Raw genomic sequence first — 18,656 nt, 5'->3', positions numbered from 1 at the left:
TCAACACCTCCAGGCACAGAGACTCCAGCACCTCCCTGGGCAGCCCATTCCAATGCCAATCACTCTCTCTGACAACAACTTCCTCCTAACATTCAGCCTGAACCTCCCATGGCACAGCTTCAGACTGTGTCCTCTTGCTCTATTGCCAGGTGCCTGGCAGAAGAGCCCAACCCCACCTGGCTACAATCTCCCTTCAAGTAGTTGTAGACAGCAATTTGGTTTGCCAATTGAAACCACTAAACAGGGGATTCAACCTGTTACAATTTTTGTTGCAGTCTTCTCTTTTGATAGGGTCAATATTCCAAATTTCATTACTCAACAGAGAAGTCAAAAGTAAGAACTTACATCCAGTGGAATTTTCCTTAGTCTTCCTGTCAGTAGAGGGTGAAAGTTACTATACAAGAGTCTGCTCTCATCTATCCATTTGTTTTCCCTTGTGCTGAACAGAAACTGCAAGCCAATCCAAATATCTTTTGGCATACCAGGCAGCAAGGATGTTATATAATCTGTTGGGCAGAAGAGTAAATGTACATATTGTGTTTAAGACAACAACAGTAAACACCTGAAAAACTTCACTTCGGTAAGATAAGACAATTCCCATTTGTGTTACCTCTCCCAGCCCTTTGTAACTGCCAAATGCTTATTATCCCTTCCTCCCATAAGATAACATCTTCCATGGTGATTTTATCTGCAAGGAGCACACTGTTGGTTTTGTCCTCTAAACTCTCATCTGAGGAGCACATAGCAGATTTAACCTGTTTCTCTGCCCATCACTTGTATTCTTGCACTTACATCCAAACATCTGTAGCTGCTTTCCCAGGGGACTGCAAAACCTACTTTCTCCCTGCAGAGCTAAGAGAAGAGCTTTCTCCTGTCTTCTCTGAATTGATGGGGAGGTCGTAGCTCCCATCTTTCTCTCCTGTTCATGTACACCATAAATCAGAGTAATTTCTTGGATTTTGGCAGAGTTTGCCCACCCCACCATCAGAGAAAGCAGGGCAGGACAAAGGAAGTTAGGTGTAGTTGTAAAAGAACTCAGCACAAAACCCCTTAATTTGACTCCTCTTACTGAGCATGTCCCCAGGCACCAGCTACTCACTGAGCTTGTCTAGATTAGGAAGACAAATTGAAGCTGTGCAATCAGCTACTGCTGACATGTCTTAACTATTGGCTGCATGGCAGACTCGCCAGAGCCTATTTTCTGAGCTAGACAAAGCCACTGAAGATGCACATGTCAGAGCTAGCCAGACACCTATTGCCACTGGGAAGAGCAGAAGCAGCCTACAGGAGGCACACCTCTCGAAGAGGACTGTGCCTTCTTTCCATATACACTACAAAAGGGAAAGAAGAATGAACAAGAAACAACAGCAACCACTTCCACATGCACCAAAGCAGACAAAAGAGCCTGCTATGTAGTGTTTTCAGAATGGCTACACTTTTGCAATCTCAAAAGCATCCAAAACCACACAGGCCTCAGACATGTATATTCCTGTATGGTTACAACTCCAAGAGCAGCAGTAGAAAAGAGAACACCACTCAGATGCTGCCGGCAGCCTCTGTAGTCCACTTCCCATATTCCAGTTGCCAAGAAGTTATTGGCTTATGAATTAAGTATGCTCCATGCACATTGCACAATTCAACTGAGTTACTTCAGGTATAGATCATCCAGAAGAACACTGATGCAAATAGAACTGTGTCATTCAGCACTTTATGGCTGAACTTCAGCTGCAGTCAGTGTGAACATATTTCTTCTTCACTTGCATTTACCTCAGTGACTCCAGCTTATCTGACAGCTGAGAGTGAGGTTCCAACAGTGGAACCACTCTGTTTTGCAGTTTCCCTGCCTTCCATCTTCCTATCAGTGTCCTTGAAAGCTTGCAGGTGGTTGGCTTAGACACACACTTAAGACATAGGACCTATGTGCTCCAGCAGGCACTGTGCTTGTCGTCCTCTTTTCACACAGACGGCTGCTGAGCTTATTTTGGAAGCAGCTCCTGAGGTGTTTTTTGCAGTGCAAAGTCTCAGTTATGTTTGAACTTGCAAAGCAAAACATGAGAATTCTTCATTCAGTGATGACCCTTTTACCCTCAACCCTTAATGCAAGATTTCTTTTTCTAGCAGCTTACAATCTTACAGAGAAGCTGCTTCTTAAACTGGCTCAAATGTTTGATGACTGCACTCCTATGCTATGCTTCCAGTGACACAAGCAACGATAGCACAGTTTTAACTTAGATTTTCAGAATGCTTCCAATATGCCTGCAGATAACTAAGTGATTTTATGCTCAAGTTCTTAAGCAGAACTCTACTGAATTTGGAAGAGAAGCTGCATACTAAAAAGTGCCCCCCCGCCCCGGGTTCACCATCGTACCTTGCTCAGCTTGATTTGAGATAGATGGAAGAGAGCCTCCAAAAGTTACACATTTTTCATTAGCTGCATTAAATGTTAAATATTCAGGTTTCATCTTCATAAAACACTGCAAAATAAACACAATGACACTGATTTGCATCATACCAGTGCCTCCTCAGAAATAACTCAGGTACAAACAAACACAATGACACTGATTTGCATCATACCAGTGCCTCCTCAGAAATAACTCACAGAAAAAGGTTGTCAAAGCAACCTTAACAACTCATTTCTAATTTCCTGCAATATCATACAGTTCTTTCTCTCAGAAATCAAAGGAACAGATAAAAGCTGCATGTGTTTTTCATTAGATTCAGCAGAAAAGACAAGCTATGAAAGGATCCCATTCACTAACAACTCATTCACTGATGAACACAATTCAGCAATTTTAAATCAGGTAGTGTTTCTAAGAAGGAGAAGTTGGTCATGAACTCTGAAGTCAGATAGGTCAGGAACCTGTATTGTAATGTGCTACCTTTTGTGGGAAACTACATGGGAACTCCAAAGCTGTGCTCTGCATTGATGTGAAGTAGATCTGCAAGCTTTGGCACAAGGCACACTCCTTCTCAGGTACAAAATGATGGTGTGCCAAATAACTGAGATCAGTCTCACTACGACTTTAGATGTCTGCCTTAAAACATAGTACTGAAATACACCACTCTGTGGCTTCTGATCTGTTGGTTCACTCTTAAAAGCTGCTCCTAGCTCTTAAGTCCTTAAAGAACTTAGGATGCAGCATCTGACAGCTTGCTGCCTGCCTATGAGTATTCAGTGAGAGAACTAAGATGCTTCTGCCACTGAAACCTCATCTTCTCTCCCTCTAATCCTTCTCTTCCTTCAAAGCAGATGGCAAAATAAGACAATGCAGGCAACATTCCTGGACCTAAACATGAAAATCACTTCTTTAAAATTAAGAACCCATCAACCCTGAATAAGGAACAGAAGTGGAGGAGATGTTGATTGCTTCACATAGCTTTCAAAAGCCACCTCCCAGTCAATTTCTGAACACAGGGGATACTTCCTCACCTCCTTCCACAAGGCATTTCTGCTTACTAGACTATGGAAAACAGGTTAAAGGTGTGTGATGGTTTGGATGTTACCTGCCCCCCCCCTCCACAATCAAGAAAATCACCCAGACTAGACTCAGCAGCTCTGGAAATTGAATGAAGCTTTATATTTAGAGCTTAGCACCATATACAAGCAGACATTTGCAATACAGAGAGAAACAGACAAGTTAAAAAGGTAATACAGAAACACAGCAGCCCTCCCAGAAACCAGAGTCCCCAGGAGGGGCTCCCAATCACCCTTCCACCTTCTCCCCACCCCTCTACCTTACCCCAGACTTTGCCTTACATTCAAGGAAAGTTTGGAGGGTCTGCCAGGGGGGTTAGGAAGCAGAAGGATTAGTCAGGCAGCAAGCTGGGTTAGAGAGAGAAGTTCATGCAGCCCCAGAGGCAGAGAGCAACTGAACTGCGTTCTCTCTCTTGTTCTTATCCATCTCAGCAAGCCTACGAGTGCAGCAGCCATCACCAGTGTTTCCTTTTCACAGCCTATCATCTCATTCCTCATACCAAAACATCCCAGCTACACTCAAGCTAGCACAGGGTGACTGATCTGAGTTGTCTCCATACCTTATTCCGGAACTGAAGCCAACTTTTAGGGCAGCCTCCTCTGACTGGGCGGTAACTGGGATCATGCCTCTCTAGTAAGGAGGCATTGTTTTTTTCACAGATGAAAGGCAGTTTCATGTTGCAGTTAACTGGGTAGTCTGCAGAAACACAAGTTTGAAAAGAACAGTTATGGCAATGCCCATCCTGCTCCAATTGCCACCCCTGCAAAGAGCAATAGGAAGTCTTTTTCAGTGTGACCACTGTGAAGGACTATGCAGTGTGCCCTTGTGGCCAAGGAGGCCAATGGGATCTTGGGGTGCATTAAGAAGAGTGTGTTCAGCAGATCAAGGGAGGTTCTCCTCCCCCTCTGCTCTGTCCTGCTGAGACCTCATCTTGAATACTGCCTTCAGTTTTGGGCTCCCCAGTTGAAGAGGGACAAGGGTCTGCTAGAGAGGGTCCAGCAGAGAGCTACAAGGATGAGGGGACAGGAGGGCATGGTTTATGAGAAGAGGCTGAGGGACCTGGGGCTGCTTAGTCTGGAGAAGAGAAGACTGAGAGGGGATTTAATCAATGTTTATAAACATCTGAGGGGTAGTCGGGAGTGGGGTACAGGCTCTGCTCACTGCTCCCTGGGATAGGACAAGGAGCAATGGGTGTAAGTTGTAGCACAAGAAGTTCCACCTCTTGGGGGAACTTCTTTACTGTAAGGGTTCCAGAGCACTGGAACAGGCTCCCCAGACAGGTTGTTGAGTCTCCTTCTCTGAAGCATCTCAAGGTCTGTCTGGCTGTGTTCCTCTGTGATCTGTGTTAGATAGGATTGTCCTGCTCTGGCAGGGGGGTTGGACTGGATGATCTCCTTGGGTCCCTTCCAACCCCTAACACCCTGTGAGCCTGTGGTCTAAAGCTTTAAAAGCTACAGCAAAAGACCAATGCAAATTCTTTACATCAGACACTAAAACAGTATCCCTAAACATCCAGAGCCTGATCTCTTACTTTCAGTAGTTAACACTTCACATTGACAGAGCCTACATCAAAAAAGAGAAACCATGAAATAAGGAGATTTTGAAAATGAGGACTAATCTCATACTCTGGCACAAAGAGTCTGTGACCTAAGGATCATTAAAGCCAAAAGGAATCCTTTAACATCCACTGGTTAGACTACACCTTGAGTACTGTGTTCAGTTCTGGGCCCCCCAGTTTAGGAGGGACATTGAGATGCTTGAGCGTGTCCAGAGAAGGGCGACGAGGCTGGGGAGAGGCCTTGAGCACAGCCCTACGAGGAGAGGCTGAGGGAGCTGGGATTGGTTAGCCTGGAGAAGAGGAGGCTCAGGGGAGACCTCATTGCTGTCTACAACTACCTGAGGGGAGGTTGTGGCCAGGAGGAGGTTGCTCTCTTCTCTCAGGTGGCCAGCACCAGAACAAGAGGACACAGACTCAGGCTGCACCAGGGGAAATTTAGGCTGGAGGTGAGGAGAAAGTTCTTCCCTGAGAGAGTCATTGGACACTGGAATGGGCTGCCCGGGGAGGTGGTGGAGTCACCGTCCCTGGAGCTGTTCAAGGCAGGATTGGACGTGGCACTTGGTGCCATGGTCTGGCCTTGAGCTCTGTGGTAAAGGGTTGGACTTGATGACCTGTGAGGTCTCTTCCAACCCTGATGATACTGTGATATAGAGTGTCTGGCCTGTACTGCTTTACACAGTTGCTACAGTAACTGGATTTGCTTCCTAGACAAAAGGGATGAAAACAAATCAATAGCATAAAACACAATAATGGGGGAGATGTGCCCTAAAGGTAGCAGACAAGAGGAACTATTTGTTCTCTAGGGGTTATACACAGCCCTAGTATAAAACGTTGACAAAAAGGAAGTAAGAAGCTTCAAGTACCACCAGGTGGCATTTCCATTACTCTATGTACCCCTTCTGGTATCTCTCCACTACTCAGTGATATTTTCACCTTCAGATCCAGGCATGGCTGCAAATATTCAGTCCAGCTCCTTTGTCTAACACAAATTTACAACTTAAATTTCCTGAGCTCAGAGTATGCAGCATAAAATCAAAAAGTTATCCACCTAGAGCAGACTTCACCTGATCAATTTATCTTGCAAAAGTGTGACAATCAGAGATAAAAAGTTGTCACCTGAATTCAAGATATATTACTGTGGCTTCTACCATAATGAAGAAATAAATGATTAAAAATGCAATCAGATTATTCTGAGTGGGCAGAGGCCAATGGGGTGAGATTGAACAAGGCCAAGTGCAAGGTTCTACATTTTGGCCACAACAACCCCAAGCAGCACTATAGGCTGGGGCCAGAGTGGCTGAGAGCAGCCAGGCAGAGAGGGAGCTGGGGGTGCTGGGAGAGAGGAGCTGAAGAGGAGGCAGCAGTGTCCAGGTGGCCAAGAAAGCCAATGGCATCCTGGGCTGGCTCAGGAGCAGTGTGGGCAGCAGGACAAGGGAGGTCCTTCTGCCCCTGTGCTCAGCACTGCTCAGGCCACCCCTTGAGTGCTGTGTCCAGTTCTGGGCTCCTCAATTCAAGAGAGATATTGAGGTGCTGGAAGGTGTTTGGAGAAGGGTAGCAAGGCTGGGGAGGGGCCTGTGAGGAGAGGCTGAGGGAGCTGGGGGTGTGCAGCCTGCAGCAGAGGAGGCTCAGGGCAGAGCTCATTGCTGTCTGCAGCTGCCTGCAGGGAGGCTGTAGCCAGGTGGGGTTGGGCTCTTCTGCCAGGCAACCAGCAACAGAAGAAGGGGACACAGTCTCAAGTTGTGGCAGGGGAGGTCTAGGGTGGATGTTAGGAGGAAGCTGTTGTCAGAGTGATTGGCATTGGAATGGGCTGCCCAGGGAGGTGGTGGAGTCGCTGTGGCTGGAGGTGTTGAAGCAAAGCCTGGCTGGGGCACTCAGTGCCATGGTCTGGTTGCTTGGCCAGGGCTGGGTGCTAGGTTGGTCTGGCTGAGCTTGGAGGTCTCTTCCAACCTGGTTGATTCCATGATTCAGTGATTATCATGAAGAGGCCATTTACTCCTTATTCACTACCAATTTGCATTCAGTGGAAGAGGCTGGGCAGAACAGTAATTACATTTTTTTTTCTTAATAAAAAGTAATGACAGAGAAGAGTGGAAAAAAAATAGAACCAGTCTTACCTCTGTACCAGTTCTTTCTAGAAACATACCAGCAATCTCTCAGGAATCGATCATGGAAGCGTGAAAATAACTGCAAACTGGATAGAAACATTTCAGAGTCAATCTCCAATCCATGCTGATCTTCAGGTGGAAACTCTGATAGTGACAGTCAGTGCAAACAAAAATTTGGGCTTGTAACTGCTTCTAGGAGATGCCCCAGAACAACAGAAAGGATAGAGGGGAGAAAACTAGAGAAGGAACAAACGTGGTAGGCTCAGTATTTGTGTACCATGGCCAAATTAAATTTGTCTTGAGAAGATGTGGAGAATGAGAGTAGGAGGTTGTTTATCATCATGCTGCAAACCACAGCACAGGCAGGATAAGTGATGAGAATGGGCAGTAGCCCCCATGTTCTTGTAGCCAGGTGGGGTTGGTCTCTTCTGCCAGGCAACCAGCAACAAAACAAGGGGACACAGTCTGAAACTGTGCCAGGAGGTCTAGGCTGGATGTTAGGAGGAAGTTGTTGTCAGAGAGAGTGATTGGCATTGGAATGGGCTGCCCAGGGCGGTGGTGGAGTCACTGTATCTGGAGGTGTTGAAGCAAAGCCTGGCTGAGGCACTTAGTGCCATGGTCTGGTTGACTGGACAGGGCTGGGTGCTAGGTTGGGCTGGCTGAGCTTGGAGGTCTCTTCCAACCTGCTTGATTCTATGATATTGCTTTAACATTTTGGAAAGTGCAAACTCTTTCCTTGTCAGGAGACCATGATCTTTCGCTGCAGCTAGCAGTGGCAGGGTGCTAGGTTTGCTGTGACTCATCTCAGCACTAGAGGGCCATACTATATGTAAGCCTTCCAAGACATTGGCATTAACTAACTGGAAGAGCAATGTCTTAAAGCAGTTTCCCACTCCCTGTTCTCAGGTATTTCTCATGCATCCTCAAAGCCAGACAGAGATTCATTCAGAATAGAGCAGAATAGAATCAACCAGGCTGGAAGAGACCTGCAAGATCATCCAGTCCAACCTAGTACCCAGCTCTATCCAATCAACCAGACCATGGCACTAAGTGCCTCATCCAGGCTTTGCTTGAACACCTCCAGGCACGGTGACTCCTCCACCTCCCTGGGCAGCCCATTCCAATGGCAAATCACTTTTTTCCCCCCAGTTCTCCCATTAGAAGAGAGAAGTGGCTTAAAAACAATAAAAGGATTTTAAAGATCAATGGAATAGATGAGCTACTAGGACCACAGACTTCAAGGATTCATGTGCCAGGACTAAGACAGCAAAGCACAACAGCCTGAAATCTGGAGCTCAGAAGAAATGGGTTATGAATTCAGTTATCATTTAGCCATTAGGAATTTGAGTTTTGCTACTAATAATGCTTCTAATTGGAGTCTGACTCAGAATCTGGCAGGGAATTAAAACATTTCAATAATATTTTGAAAGATATCCACTCTATAATTGTACACCCACAGTGTCTTAAGCACTAATTGCTTGGGGTGAGCAGTACACAACTCTACTTTCTCTGGCTTAGGCACTCTGTGGTGGTAAGTTTAGCACAGCAGGAACAGATGCAGGTATATATGAATGAAAGTGAAGAACAGTGCTGTGCTATTTTCTAGCTGAGTTCAAATCATTTATCTTACTCCTTAGGAATGTAACCTTTTACAAATCTGATATTCCCCTTCAGAAATCCTTCTGGTTAAATCTACTACTTAAAAGCACATCAAAAAAACCCAAGAGAGGGTTCCAATCAATTATCTCACAACTAGTGTACATACGGCGAATGGTAACTGTAGCCATAATCAATGAACTTCAGCCACCACTTCTGTTCACTGTTTGATAACTGTGGAAATAAAGAACAAACAGCTCAGTATTTCACAAGCCAAAGAGAAAGAGCTCCAGATTCTACCAAGGATAATTCAATGCTTCTAAATGGGCAGGAATTACTGCTCTCCAGCAGCAGGAAAGAACACAGTGTGAGGCTGATTTGTCACATACATGGAGCCCCATATCTACTAGAAAAATAAAGCCTTTTGTCCACTGTCCTGGACAAAGCTGCAGGGTAACTTGCAACACTGTCTTAAGTGTGTGCTATATACATCATTCCTGTAAAACCCACATCAGGAACACCACCATACAAACAGGACATAGGTGCAAGCTGCCCAGGCTGTCAGGTAGTGACAGGACTGGGGGCAATGGAGCAAAGCTGGAGGTGGGGAGATTCAGACTGGTTGTGAGGAGGAAGTTGTTGAGCATGAGAGTGGTGAGAGGCTGGAATGGGTTGCCCAGGGAGGTGGTTGAGGCCCCATGGCTGGAGGTGTTTAAGGCCAGGCTGGCTGAGGCTGTGTGCAGCCTGCTCTAGATTAGGGTGTCTCTGGCCATGGCAGGGGGGTTGGAACTGGCTGCTCCTTGTGGTCCCTTCCAACCCTGGCTGATTCTCTAAAGCTGATGTGGTTCCACAGAACCTTCCTTCCTTAGAATAATCCTGTTCTTCCAGCAGGTATCTTATCAACAAATACTTCACCAAAACGTTACAAATGCAGCATATCAAAGCCTCTGCTTTTTTCTGCCTTGCAATTTCTCTTTGCAGATAACTTCTTGTCAGGAGAAATTTAATGAAGAGAGCTTTCAAGTTGCTAACTTCACCAAGCATCATCTCAGAAGCAGTAGCACTAAGACAGGTAGTGCCAGAGGTGCTGAAACTTGTTTGTTCTAAGATGCCTTAAAAGAATGCACTTTAATGCTCTGAACACAACAAGGCCCTTTCAGTAAAAGCTACCAGACCATCATGCACTTCTAATTAAATCCTCTCATCAGATGAAAAGTCATCTGCACTTCCATGCATCAAATGAAGACCTGGCACAACTCTTAGTGAAGTACTTAGAATCATAGAATGGGTTAGGTTGGAAGGGACCTTCAAGATATCCAGTTCCAACCTCCTGCCATAGGCAGAGGCACCTTGCACCAAGGTTGCTCAAGGCTTCATCCAACCTGGCCTTGAACACCTCCAAGGAGGAAGCAGTCACACCCTCCCTGGGCAACCTGTGCCAGTGTCTCACCACCCTCACTGCAAAGAACTTCCTCCTAACATCTAGTCTAAATCTCCCTTCTGCCAGTTTAAACCCATTCCTGCTCATCCTGTCATTACAAAACCTTGTAAGTAATCCCTCCCCAGCCTTCCTGTAGCCCCTTTCAGATACTGGAAGGCCACTGTAAGGTCTCCTTGAATCCTTCTCTTCTCCAGACTGAAGAGCCCCAACTCTTGTAGCCTGTCCTCATAGCAGAGCTGCTGCAGCCCTCTGAGCATCTTCGTGGCCCTCCTCTGGACTCACTCTAACAGTTCCATGTCCTGCTTGTGTTGGGGGCTCCAGAACTGCAGACAATGAGATGCCTACATGCTGGTCCTGTTATGACACTTTGTCTCCCCTTGGAAGAGTTTTCCTTTGGGGTGTTTTTTCATGTTACTAAAGCTACTTTTAAACATCATCACTTTCCTTCAGGACTAGCATTAAAATAATTATCTTTAAACACTTCTTTTCAAGTACAATTAAAAACTAGTAAGGAGAGCATGAAAACAAGAAAAATGATGGATTTGCAACCTCTTTTCTTGGAAATACTGGTAAGAAAACTTTGCTGTACTGAAAAGTGTTTGTTAGACAGACTACATCAGCTTACCTTTTCTATTTGAGACAGTATTGTCCTGAGTTTTGGGTAAGACTCCACAGAGGCCAGGTCACTATCATTGTTTTGACAGTAGAAAATAGCTTCCTGGTAGCTCAGATTTTTATCTGGTACAAACCACAGCTCAGCTCCATCAACAACAAGTGGGGCTCCATGAATTCCAATTTCATCTACACAGCAGAAATATCAGACAGAAGAAAGCAATTCTGAAAACCTCATCCTTTATTTTCTGACTGTAGTAAGGCATTTCAGTTTGATGCTGCGAAGAAGCAACACTCCTTACACTCTGAGCTCTCTCAGCATCAAATTCTATCAGTCATGACCTTTGTTAGTATCATACAAGTAATACAGTAGTGATTAAACTACTGTAATTAAAAGACATAGAGCATAAGCAACTACATTCACATGGAGAATACACAAAAAAAGTTCATTTACCTGGAATATACCACTCAGGTGTCTTTGGAGTACTACCTGTCCAGGGGAAACAAAAGAACAACAGCAAAAGTCACTTCAAGTTCACCTTGATTCTATGATTCTGACATGACTCTGATCACCAATAATGACAGTGATGAATTCAGACAATCATAGAATCAAGCAGGTTGGAAGAGACCTCCAAGATCATCCAGCACAACCTAGCACCCAGCCCTGCCCAATCAACCAGACCATGGCACTAAGTGCCCCAGCCAGGCTTGGCTTCAGCATAGTCTACAACTACCTGAGGGGTGGTTGTAGCCAGGAGGAGGTTGCTCTCTTCTCTCAGGTGGCCAGCGCCAGAACAAGAGGACACAGCCTCAAGCTGTGCCAGGGGAGATTTAGGCTGGAGGTGAGGAGAAAGTTCTTCACTGAGAGAGTCATTGGACACTGGAATGGGCTGCCCAGGGAGGTGGTGGAGTCGCCGTCCCTGGGGCACTTCAAGGCAGGATTGGACGTGGCACTTGGTGCCATGGTCTAGCCTTGAGCTCTGTGGTAAAGGGTTGGACTTGATGATCTGTGAGGTCTCTTCCAACCCTGATGATACTGTGATACTGTGATCTCCAGGGATGGTAACTCCACCACCTCCCTGAGCAGCCCATTCCAATGCCAATCACTCTCCCTGTGCTCATGAATCTCAGTAAGCATGATGGAAAAAATAATAGGAGATGATACCTGTTTAATAGTTTCAAATAAGCTGATGGAAAACTAACAGGACTTTTGCACACCTCAGTCTTAAACATCCCCTGTACTCAACACTGCTCAGCCCACATCTTGAGTGCTGTGTCCAGTTCTGGGTTCCTCAATTGAAGAGAGATGTTGAGGTGCTGGAAGGTGTCCAGAGCAGGGCAGCAAGGCTGGGGAGGGGCCTGGAACACAAATCCTAGGAGGAGAGGCTGAGGGAGCTGGGGGTGTGCAGCCTGCAGCAGAGGAGGCTCAGGGCAGAGCTCATTGCTGTCTGCAGCTGCCTGAAGGGAGGCTGTAGCCAGGTGGGGTTGGGCTCTGCTGCCAGGCAGCCAGCAACAGAACAAGGGGACACAGTCTCAAGTTGTGGCAGGGGAGGTCTGGGCTGGATGTTAGGAGGAAGTTGTTGGCAGAGAGAGTGATTGGCATTGGAATGGGCTGCCCAGGGAGGTGGTGGAGTTGCTGTCCCTGGAGGTGTCGAAGCCAAGCCTGGCTGGGGCACTTAGTGCCATGGTCTGGTTGATTGGCCAGGGCTGGGTGCTAGGTTGGACTGGATGAGCTTGGAGCTCTTTTCCAACCTGGTTGATTCTATGATTCTATGAACTGTGGGTTTCTTCCTCACAATCAGAATGCAAGTGACAGACTAATACAGTTAACCTGCATCTCCCCACAACAATGAATTTTCCTTTCCTGAAATGCCTTTGACCAACCAATCAAAATGTAGAAAAGCCTACTGGATTGCAGCATTTTCCATACCACATGGAAAAACCTGGATCTGTGCAGACAGGCCATGGCATTCTTTTGTATTCCCCACTCCTCTGTGAGAGTGGGGAATAATACACCACTTTTTCTGGTAAAGGCTAATTCACCTAAAACTGAAACAAACCATGCACCCAAGATATCTGTGTTCACATGGTTACAAATATCACTAAGAAAAATCATAGAATCAGAAGTGCTTTGTGTTGGAAAATAAAGAGAAGTCCACAAATGCTGCTACTTGGTGTCTTTTATCAACCTCCTTAATGAGAAGCCATTACTTCATCAGTCAAGAGACAACATGGGGGTACTGATACTGCATCTTCCTCACAGTTACTTTCCAATACAGCATTGAATATTCCAAGCTCACATCTGTATGCATGTGAAACACACAAGACATCTCCTGCACTGTCCTCTTAAGAGTTCAGAAAGGAAATGGCAAACCAATTGTTTGCAAATATTCTGATGGTGGTGATGACAACTCAGAGGTAACAAATAATAACCTCTTTCCCGTGAGGTGAAATGGCCATGGATGCAACTGTAGTTTACCTTTTGTTATCTGGCACACCCACTCAAGTTTGGCTTCACAATCAAAAGGCTTGAAGTAAAATTCCAGGTCTCTGCCTTCATGGAAGTAAAACCTCCAAAATGATCTTCGTGAAAACTGAGAGGTCTGTAAAAAAGGCAGAAACAGAGAAGTGAGTTGGTACAGCACAGGCCTCTGAGGTGTGACATGAAACTGCATTAAAAGGTCTGGTGGCCAAGCCAGCCTATTTCACTGGGGAGTTACTCCCACAATTTATTTCATATAAAAAGGGGCATGCACACCTGGAACTTCTCAAGTGCATCCTACTACAGGTTTCAAATTTGCAGATCAGAAAATACAATCTAGATGTTAAACACCTGGTAAGGCTCTGACTGCTTTTTTGTTTCAGACTCTAGGTTACATCCTTAGGTGTTATGTGTAATACACAAGAGACACACAGTATACAGCATTATGCAACACTGAAAAGGATTGGTAGTAAAATACTTTACAGTTTAAAAGAAGTCAATAGAATCACAGAACCAACCAGGTTGGGAGAGACCTCCAAGATCATCCAGCTCAACCTAGCACCCAGCCCTGGCCAATCAACCAGACCATGGCACTAAGTGCCTCAGCCAGCCTTGGCTTCAACATCTCCAGATACAGTGACTTCACCACCTCCCTGGGCAGCTCTTTCCAATGCCAATCACTCTCTCTGCCAACAACTTTCTCCCCATATCAAGCCTAGATCTCCCACAGCACAACTTGAGGCTGTGTCCCCTTCTTCTGTTGCTGGGTGCCTGGCAGAAGAGACCAACTCCACCTGGCTGTAGCCTTTCAGGGAGCTGCAGGCAGCAATGAGCTCTGCCCTGAGCCTCCTCTGCTGCAGGCTGCACACCTCCAGCTCCCTCAGCCTCTCCTCACAGGGCTGTGCTCCATGCCCCTCCCCAGCCTTGCTGCCCTTCTCTGGACACCTCCCAGCACCTCAACATATCTCTTGAATTGAGGAGCCCAGAATTGGACACAGCACTCAAAATGTGGCTTGACCAGTGTTGAATACAGGGGAAGAATAACCTCCTTTGTCCTGCTGGCCACACTCTTCCTGATCCAGGTCAGGATGCCATTGGCTCTTCTGGCCACCTGGGCACACTGCTGCCTCTTCTTCAGCTTACTTAAGGAAGTTCATCATTCTGTTCATCAAAACAGAATGCACAGCATTCTGTGCACCAAAACTGCCTAAGTGAAAACTGATGCTAAGTGTAGACTGGTAAAGGGAACTCTAGCTACTTTTTCACTATGCAAAGAAAACATCTCAGAAGTCAACCTAAACTCAATATATGGCTGGGAGAAGTGTGTTGTTCCAAGCACTTCCATGTAAAGTGTGCATGTTGTTTTTGAAAGACATTGAAACTAACCTTGAGTGCAGCACAGTCTCTTGTGTCATATTCATCCTCCATATAATCAAGTGGCATAATAACACTGGTTACCTACAGGACAGACAGGAGGAGAGAAGGATTACTTTACAGCTGTTTTTGCTATGGTAATCCCCAGAGATAGCCATTCAAACCTGAGATCCCATTCTGTTTATCACCAGTTTAATATGTGTTAAATACCAGTGCTGGACCAGCTTTGAGTCTACATAACTGTTATGACATTTCAGGCAAGTAAATCAAGTACTTTGAATAAGAGATTTTTGGAGATGTCTCCATATCAATGAGATGAACTGATTAAGTCTACCCCCCGTGGTGGCATGAAGATACTGTGTTCTCTCCACTAGCTCCTAGATGTTTGCTAGTATAATTGCGTTAAACTGTGATGATCTGTTGAACTCTATCCCCCGTGGTGGCATGAAGATGTGTTATCACCACTAGCTTCTAGGTGTTCACTGGTATAATTCTGTTAAACTATGATGAACTGATTAACTCCACCCACTGTGGTGGCACAGAATCACAGAATCAACAAGGCTGGAAGAGACCTCCAACATCATCCAAGATCCCAGACCATGCCAATCAACCAGACCATGGCACTAAGTGCCCCATAAAGGCTTGGCTTCAACACCTCCAGGCACAGCAACTCCACCACCTCCCTGAGCAGCCCATTCCAATGCCAATCACTCTCTCTGACAACAACTTCCTCCTAACATCCAGCCTAGACTTCCCCTGGCACAACTTCAGACTGTGTCTCCTTCTTCTGTTGCTGATTGCCTGGGAGAAGAGCCCAACCCCACATGGCTACAGCCTCCCTTCAGGTAGTTGTAGAGACCAATGAGGTCTGCCCTGAGCATCCTCGTCTCCAGGCTGCACACCCCCAGCTCCCTCAGCCTCTCCTCACAGGGCTCTGCTCCAGGCCCCTCATCAGCTTCATTGCCCTTCTCTGGATACATTCCAGCACCTCAACATCTCTTTTGAACTGAGGAGCCCAGAACTAGACAGAGTACTCAAGGTGTGGCCTGACCAGAGCGGGGGCAGAACAACCTCCCTTGTCCTGCTGGCCACACTGTTCCTGATCCAGGCCAGGATGCCATTGGCTCTCTTGGCCACTTGGGCACACTGCTGGCTCATGTTGCATTCTCTCCACTAGCTCTCAGATGTTTACTAGTATAATTGTGTGAAACTATGTTAATGCAATAGAGACAAAATCAGGTTAGCTTTATTAAAGATATGTTTTTAACTGGAAATCTGTCTGGAGGGCAGCTCTTAAGTGAACAATCTTCCTCTGATTTATTCATCTGTTGAAGGATCTGCTATATTTAATTAAAGCATTTATCAATCTACATTTAATCCAAGCTGAGATAAATCAGGACAGGAGGCGTCCTGGTTAGAAGTTAACTTACAGGTTTATCGTCACTCCACTGCCAGGTTCCCAGAGAATCTGGACTCCTCTTATTCATTCCAATCCATACCCATCTGTCATTGCTGTAAAGAAACAAGATAAAATCTTTAGCCAGATATAGAGTTCAGCTCAATTTACAGGAAGACTGATTCATGTTATGGCATTACTTAGGATGAAGCAGCAAACCAAAGCTTTACTTCTGCAAGTTGTAGCAGTTCAAAGAGTAAATGGGCATAACGGCAGGCTTATCTTCTGCACCTCCCTCTAAGACCTGCAGGATGCCTTCCCCTAGGAGCTGAAGAGGAAGGTGTTGAGCATGAGAGTGGTGAGAGGCTGGAATGGGTTGCCCAGGGAGGTGGTTGAGGCCCCATGGCTGGAGGTGTTTGAGGCCAGGCTGGCTGAGGCTGTGTGCAGCCTGCTCTAGGGTAGGGTGTCCCTGCCCATGGCAAGGGGGTTGGAACTGGCTGCTCCTAGTGGTCCCTTCCAGCTCTGACTGATTCTAGGAACAAGAATTAGTGAATTTCTTGTCTAGCCATGATAAAAAATAAGAAAGGGAAAGGACATAATTATTCTGTACAGTACCTCAGGAGACTACTCTCCAAGAAAAGAAGCTACTTGAGGAGAAACTCTGAACGAATCACAACTCAGAAACAAACTGCAAGTAAAGGCTGAACAGCAGAGGTCAGAGTTGAGAAAAGGCTCCCAATAAAAGTGATGACAAAGTCATTTTAAGACAGACCTTGGAAAGTTTATGAAAATAACTTTATGACATGGAGAGATGGATCCAGACCTTACCTGTATGAGCAATGTTATGGATTCAGAGACCAAAGTTAAGAAATCCTTTAGTGAGACTATGCCACTACTATTCCACACATGCCACCATAAAGGTGCTAGATTGAGCCCAAAAGAGCTGACAGTGCAGCACCAACAAACAGTAGCTCAGCCCAGAGGACATGGGCTAGGGACATGAAACCCAAGGACATCAGCACTGCATTTGGTAGCATTCCCATGAGAGGAAAAGCATCAGGCACCAGCAATTCCCATTCTGGGGTTTTTGCAAACTCCAGTATCAATTTTCTGACATTCATGTGCTTGTATGATCCTGGAATTGTGATCTGATCACACTGATGAGTCTTCAGTCTTTTAGTATCACTGAGGAGCCTTCCAAGAGGTTAAATGCCCTGTACCACTCCAGAGGAAGAAGAACTGTGAGCCAACATTCAGGGATGTCAAGCAGCCAAGTGGCTTCTGGCAATTTGCCTTCAGGGATTTATTTTCTTGTGACTGTTCTTTCAAATGATGAATCAGACATTGCTCAACCCTCCCCTCCTCATTGTCACCTACAGACTTAGTGCAGCATAAGCAACTGATCACCACAGAGGAATATCTACTACAAAGTTAATTTGAGATGCTCATTTCAAAAGGACCTGCAGTAATTACCTGAGGAACAAGAGCAAGTTTAAGAGGTATCTGAACTTCTATCTGGGGTTTATGTAATAAAGTGTGCCAGGTCAGGAATTTGTCCTGCTTCCCTCCCAGTTTACAAACACTCCTGAAAATAGAACAATATTTTCCAGCTGACTGAGCACTTAGACATCAATGAACATTCTTGGTTCTTTTGAAACTGTTCAGCCATGATGTACTCAGCACTGGTCAGGTCACACCCTGAGTGCTGCGTCCTTTTCTGGGCTCCTCAATTCAAGAGAGATGTTGACGTGCTGGAAGGTGTCCAGAGAAGGGCGACAAAGCTGGGGAGGGGCCTGGAGCACAAACACTATGAGGAGCGGCTGAGGGAGCTGGGGGTGTGCAGCCTGCAGCAGAGGAGGCTCAGGGCAGAGCTCATGGCACAGTATCACAGTATTATTAGGATTGGAAGAGACCTCACAGATCATCAAGTCCAACCCTTTACCACAGAGCTCAAGGCCAGACCATGGCACCAAGTGCCACGTCCAGTCCTGCCCTGAACAGCTCCAGGGACGGCGACTCCACCACCTCCCCGGGCAGCCCATTCCAGTGTCCAATGACTCTCTCAGGGAAGAACTTTCTCCTCACCTCCAGCCTAAATCTCCCCTGGCTGTGTCCTCTCGTTCTGGTGCTGGCCACCTGAGAGAAGAGAGCAACCTCCTCCTGGCCACAACCACCCCTCAGGTAGTTGCAGACAGCAATAAGGTCACCTCTGAGACTCCTCTTCTCCAGGCTAACCAATCCCAGCTCCCTCAGCCTCTCCTCGTAGGGCTGTGCTCAAGGCCTCTCCCCAGCCTCGTCGCCCTTCTCTGGACATGCTCAAGCATTTCGATGTCCCTTCTAAACTGGGGAGCCCAGAACTGAACACAGTACTCAAGGTGTGGTCTAACCAGTGCAGATTGCTGTCTACAACTACCTGAAGGGAGGCTGTAGCCAGGTGGGGTTGGGCTCTGCTGCCAGGCAAGCAGCAACAGAACAAGGGGACACAGTCTCAAGTTGTGCCAAGGGAGGTCTATGCTGGATGTCAGGAGGAAGTTGTTGGCAGAGAGAGTGATTGGCACTGGAATGGGCTGCCCAGGGAGGTGGTGCAGTTGCTGTGCCTGGAGATGTTGAAGCCAA

The 18,656-nt window shown here is 46.3% G+C and overlaps 1 protein-coding gene across 2 annotated transcripts in view; it reads right to left on the bottom strand.

Annotated features, from left to right (window-relative positions):
- Positions 1-18,656, bottom strand: part of LY75 (lymphocyte antigen 75) — an 80,051-nt gene that overhangs the window by 23,625 nt on the left and 37,770 nt on the right. For both annotated transcript variants that reach the window (XM_064164264.1, XM_064164257.1), the window contains 10 exons: positions 16,075-16,156; positions 14,657-14,728; positions 13,268-13,391; positions 11,243-11,278; positions 10,802-10,977; positions 8,905-8,969; positions 7,149-7,225; positions 4,036-4,172; positions 2,369-2,474; positions 346-506 (listed from right to left, as the gene is read on the bottom strand). In XM_064164264.1, coding sequence (XP_064020334.1) covers positions 346-506; positions 2,369-2,474; positions 4,036-4,172; positions 7,149-7,225; positions 8,905-8,969; positions 10,802-10,977; positions 11,243-11,278; positions 13,268-13,391; positions 14,657-14,728; positions 16,075-16,156 — 1,036 coding nt within the window. The remainder of the gene's footprint in view (positions 1-345; positions 507-2,368; positions 2,475-4,035; positions 4,173-7,148; positions 7,226-8,904; positions 8,970-10,801; positions 10,978-11,242; positions 11,279-13,267; positions 13,392-14,656; positions 14,729-16,074; positions 16,157-18,656) is intronic.

Source organism: Pogoniulus pusillus, chromosome 2 (genome assembly GCF_015220805.1).
Source record: "Pogoniulus pusillus isolate bPogPus1 chromosome 2, bPogPus1.pri, whole genome shotgun sequence".
In the NCBI taxonomy this organism is placed as follows: Eukaryota; Metazoa; Chordata; class Aves; order Piciformes; family Lybiidae; genus Pogoniulus; species Pogoniulus pusillus.
This window is presented reverse-complemented; position numbering and strand designations above follow the sequence as displayed.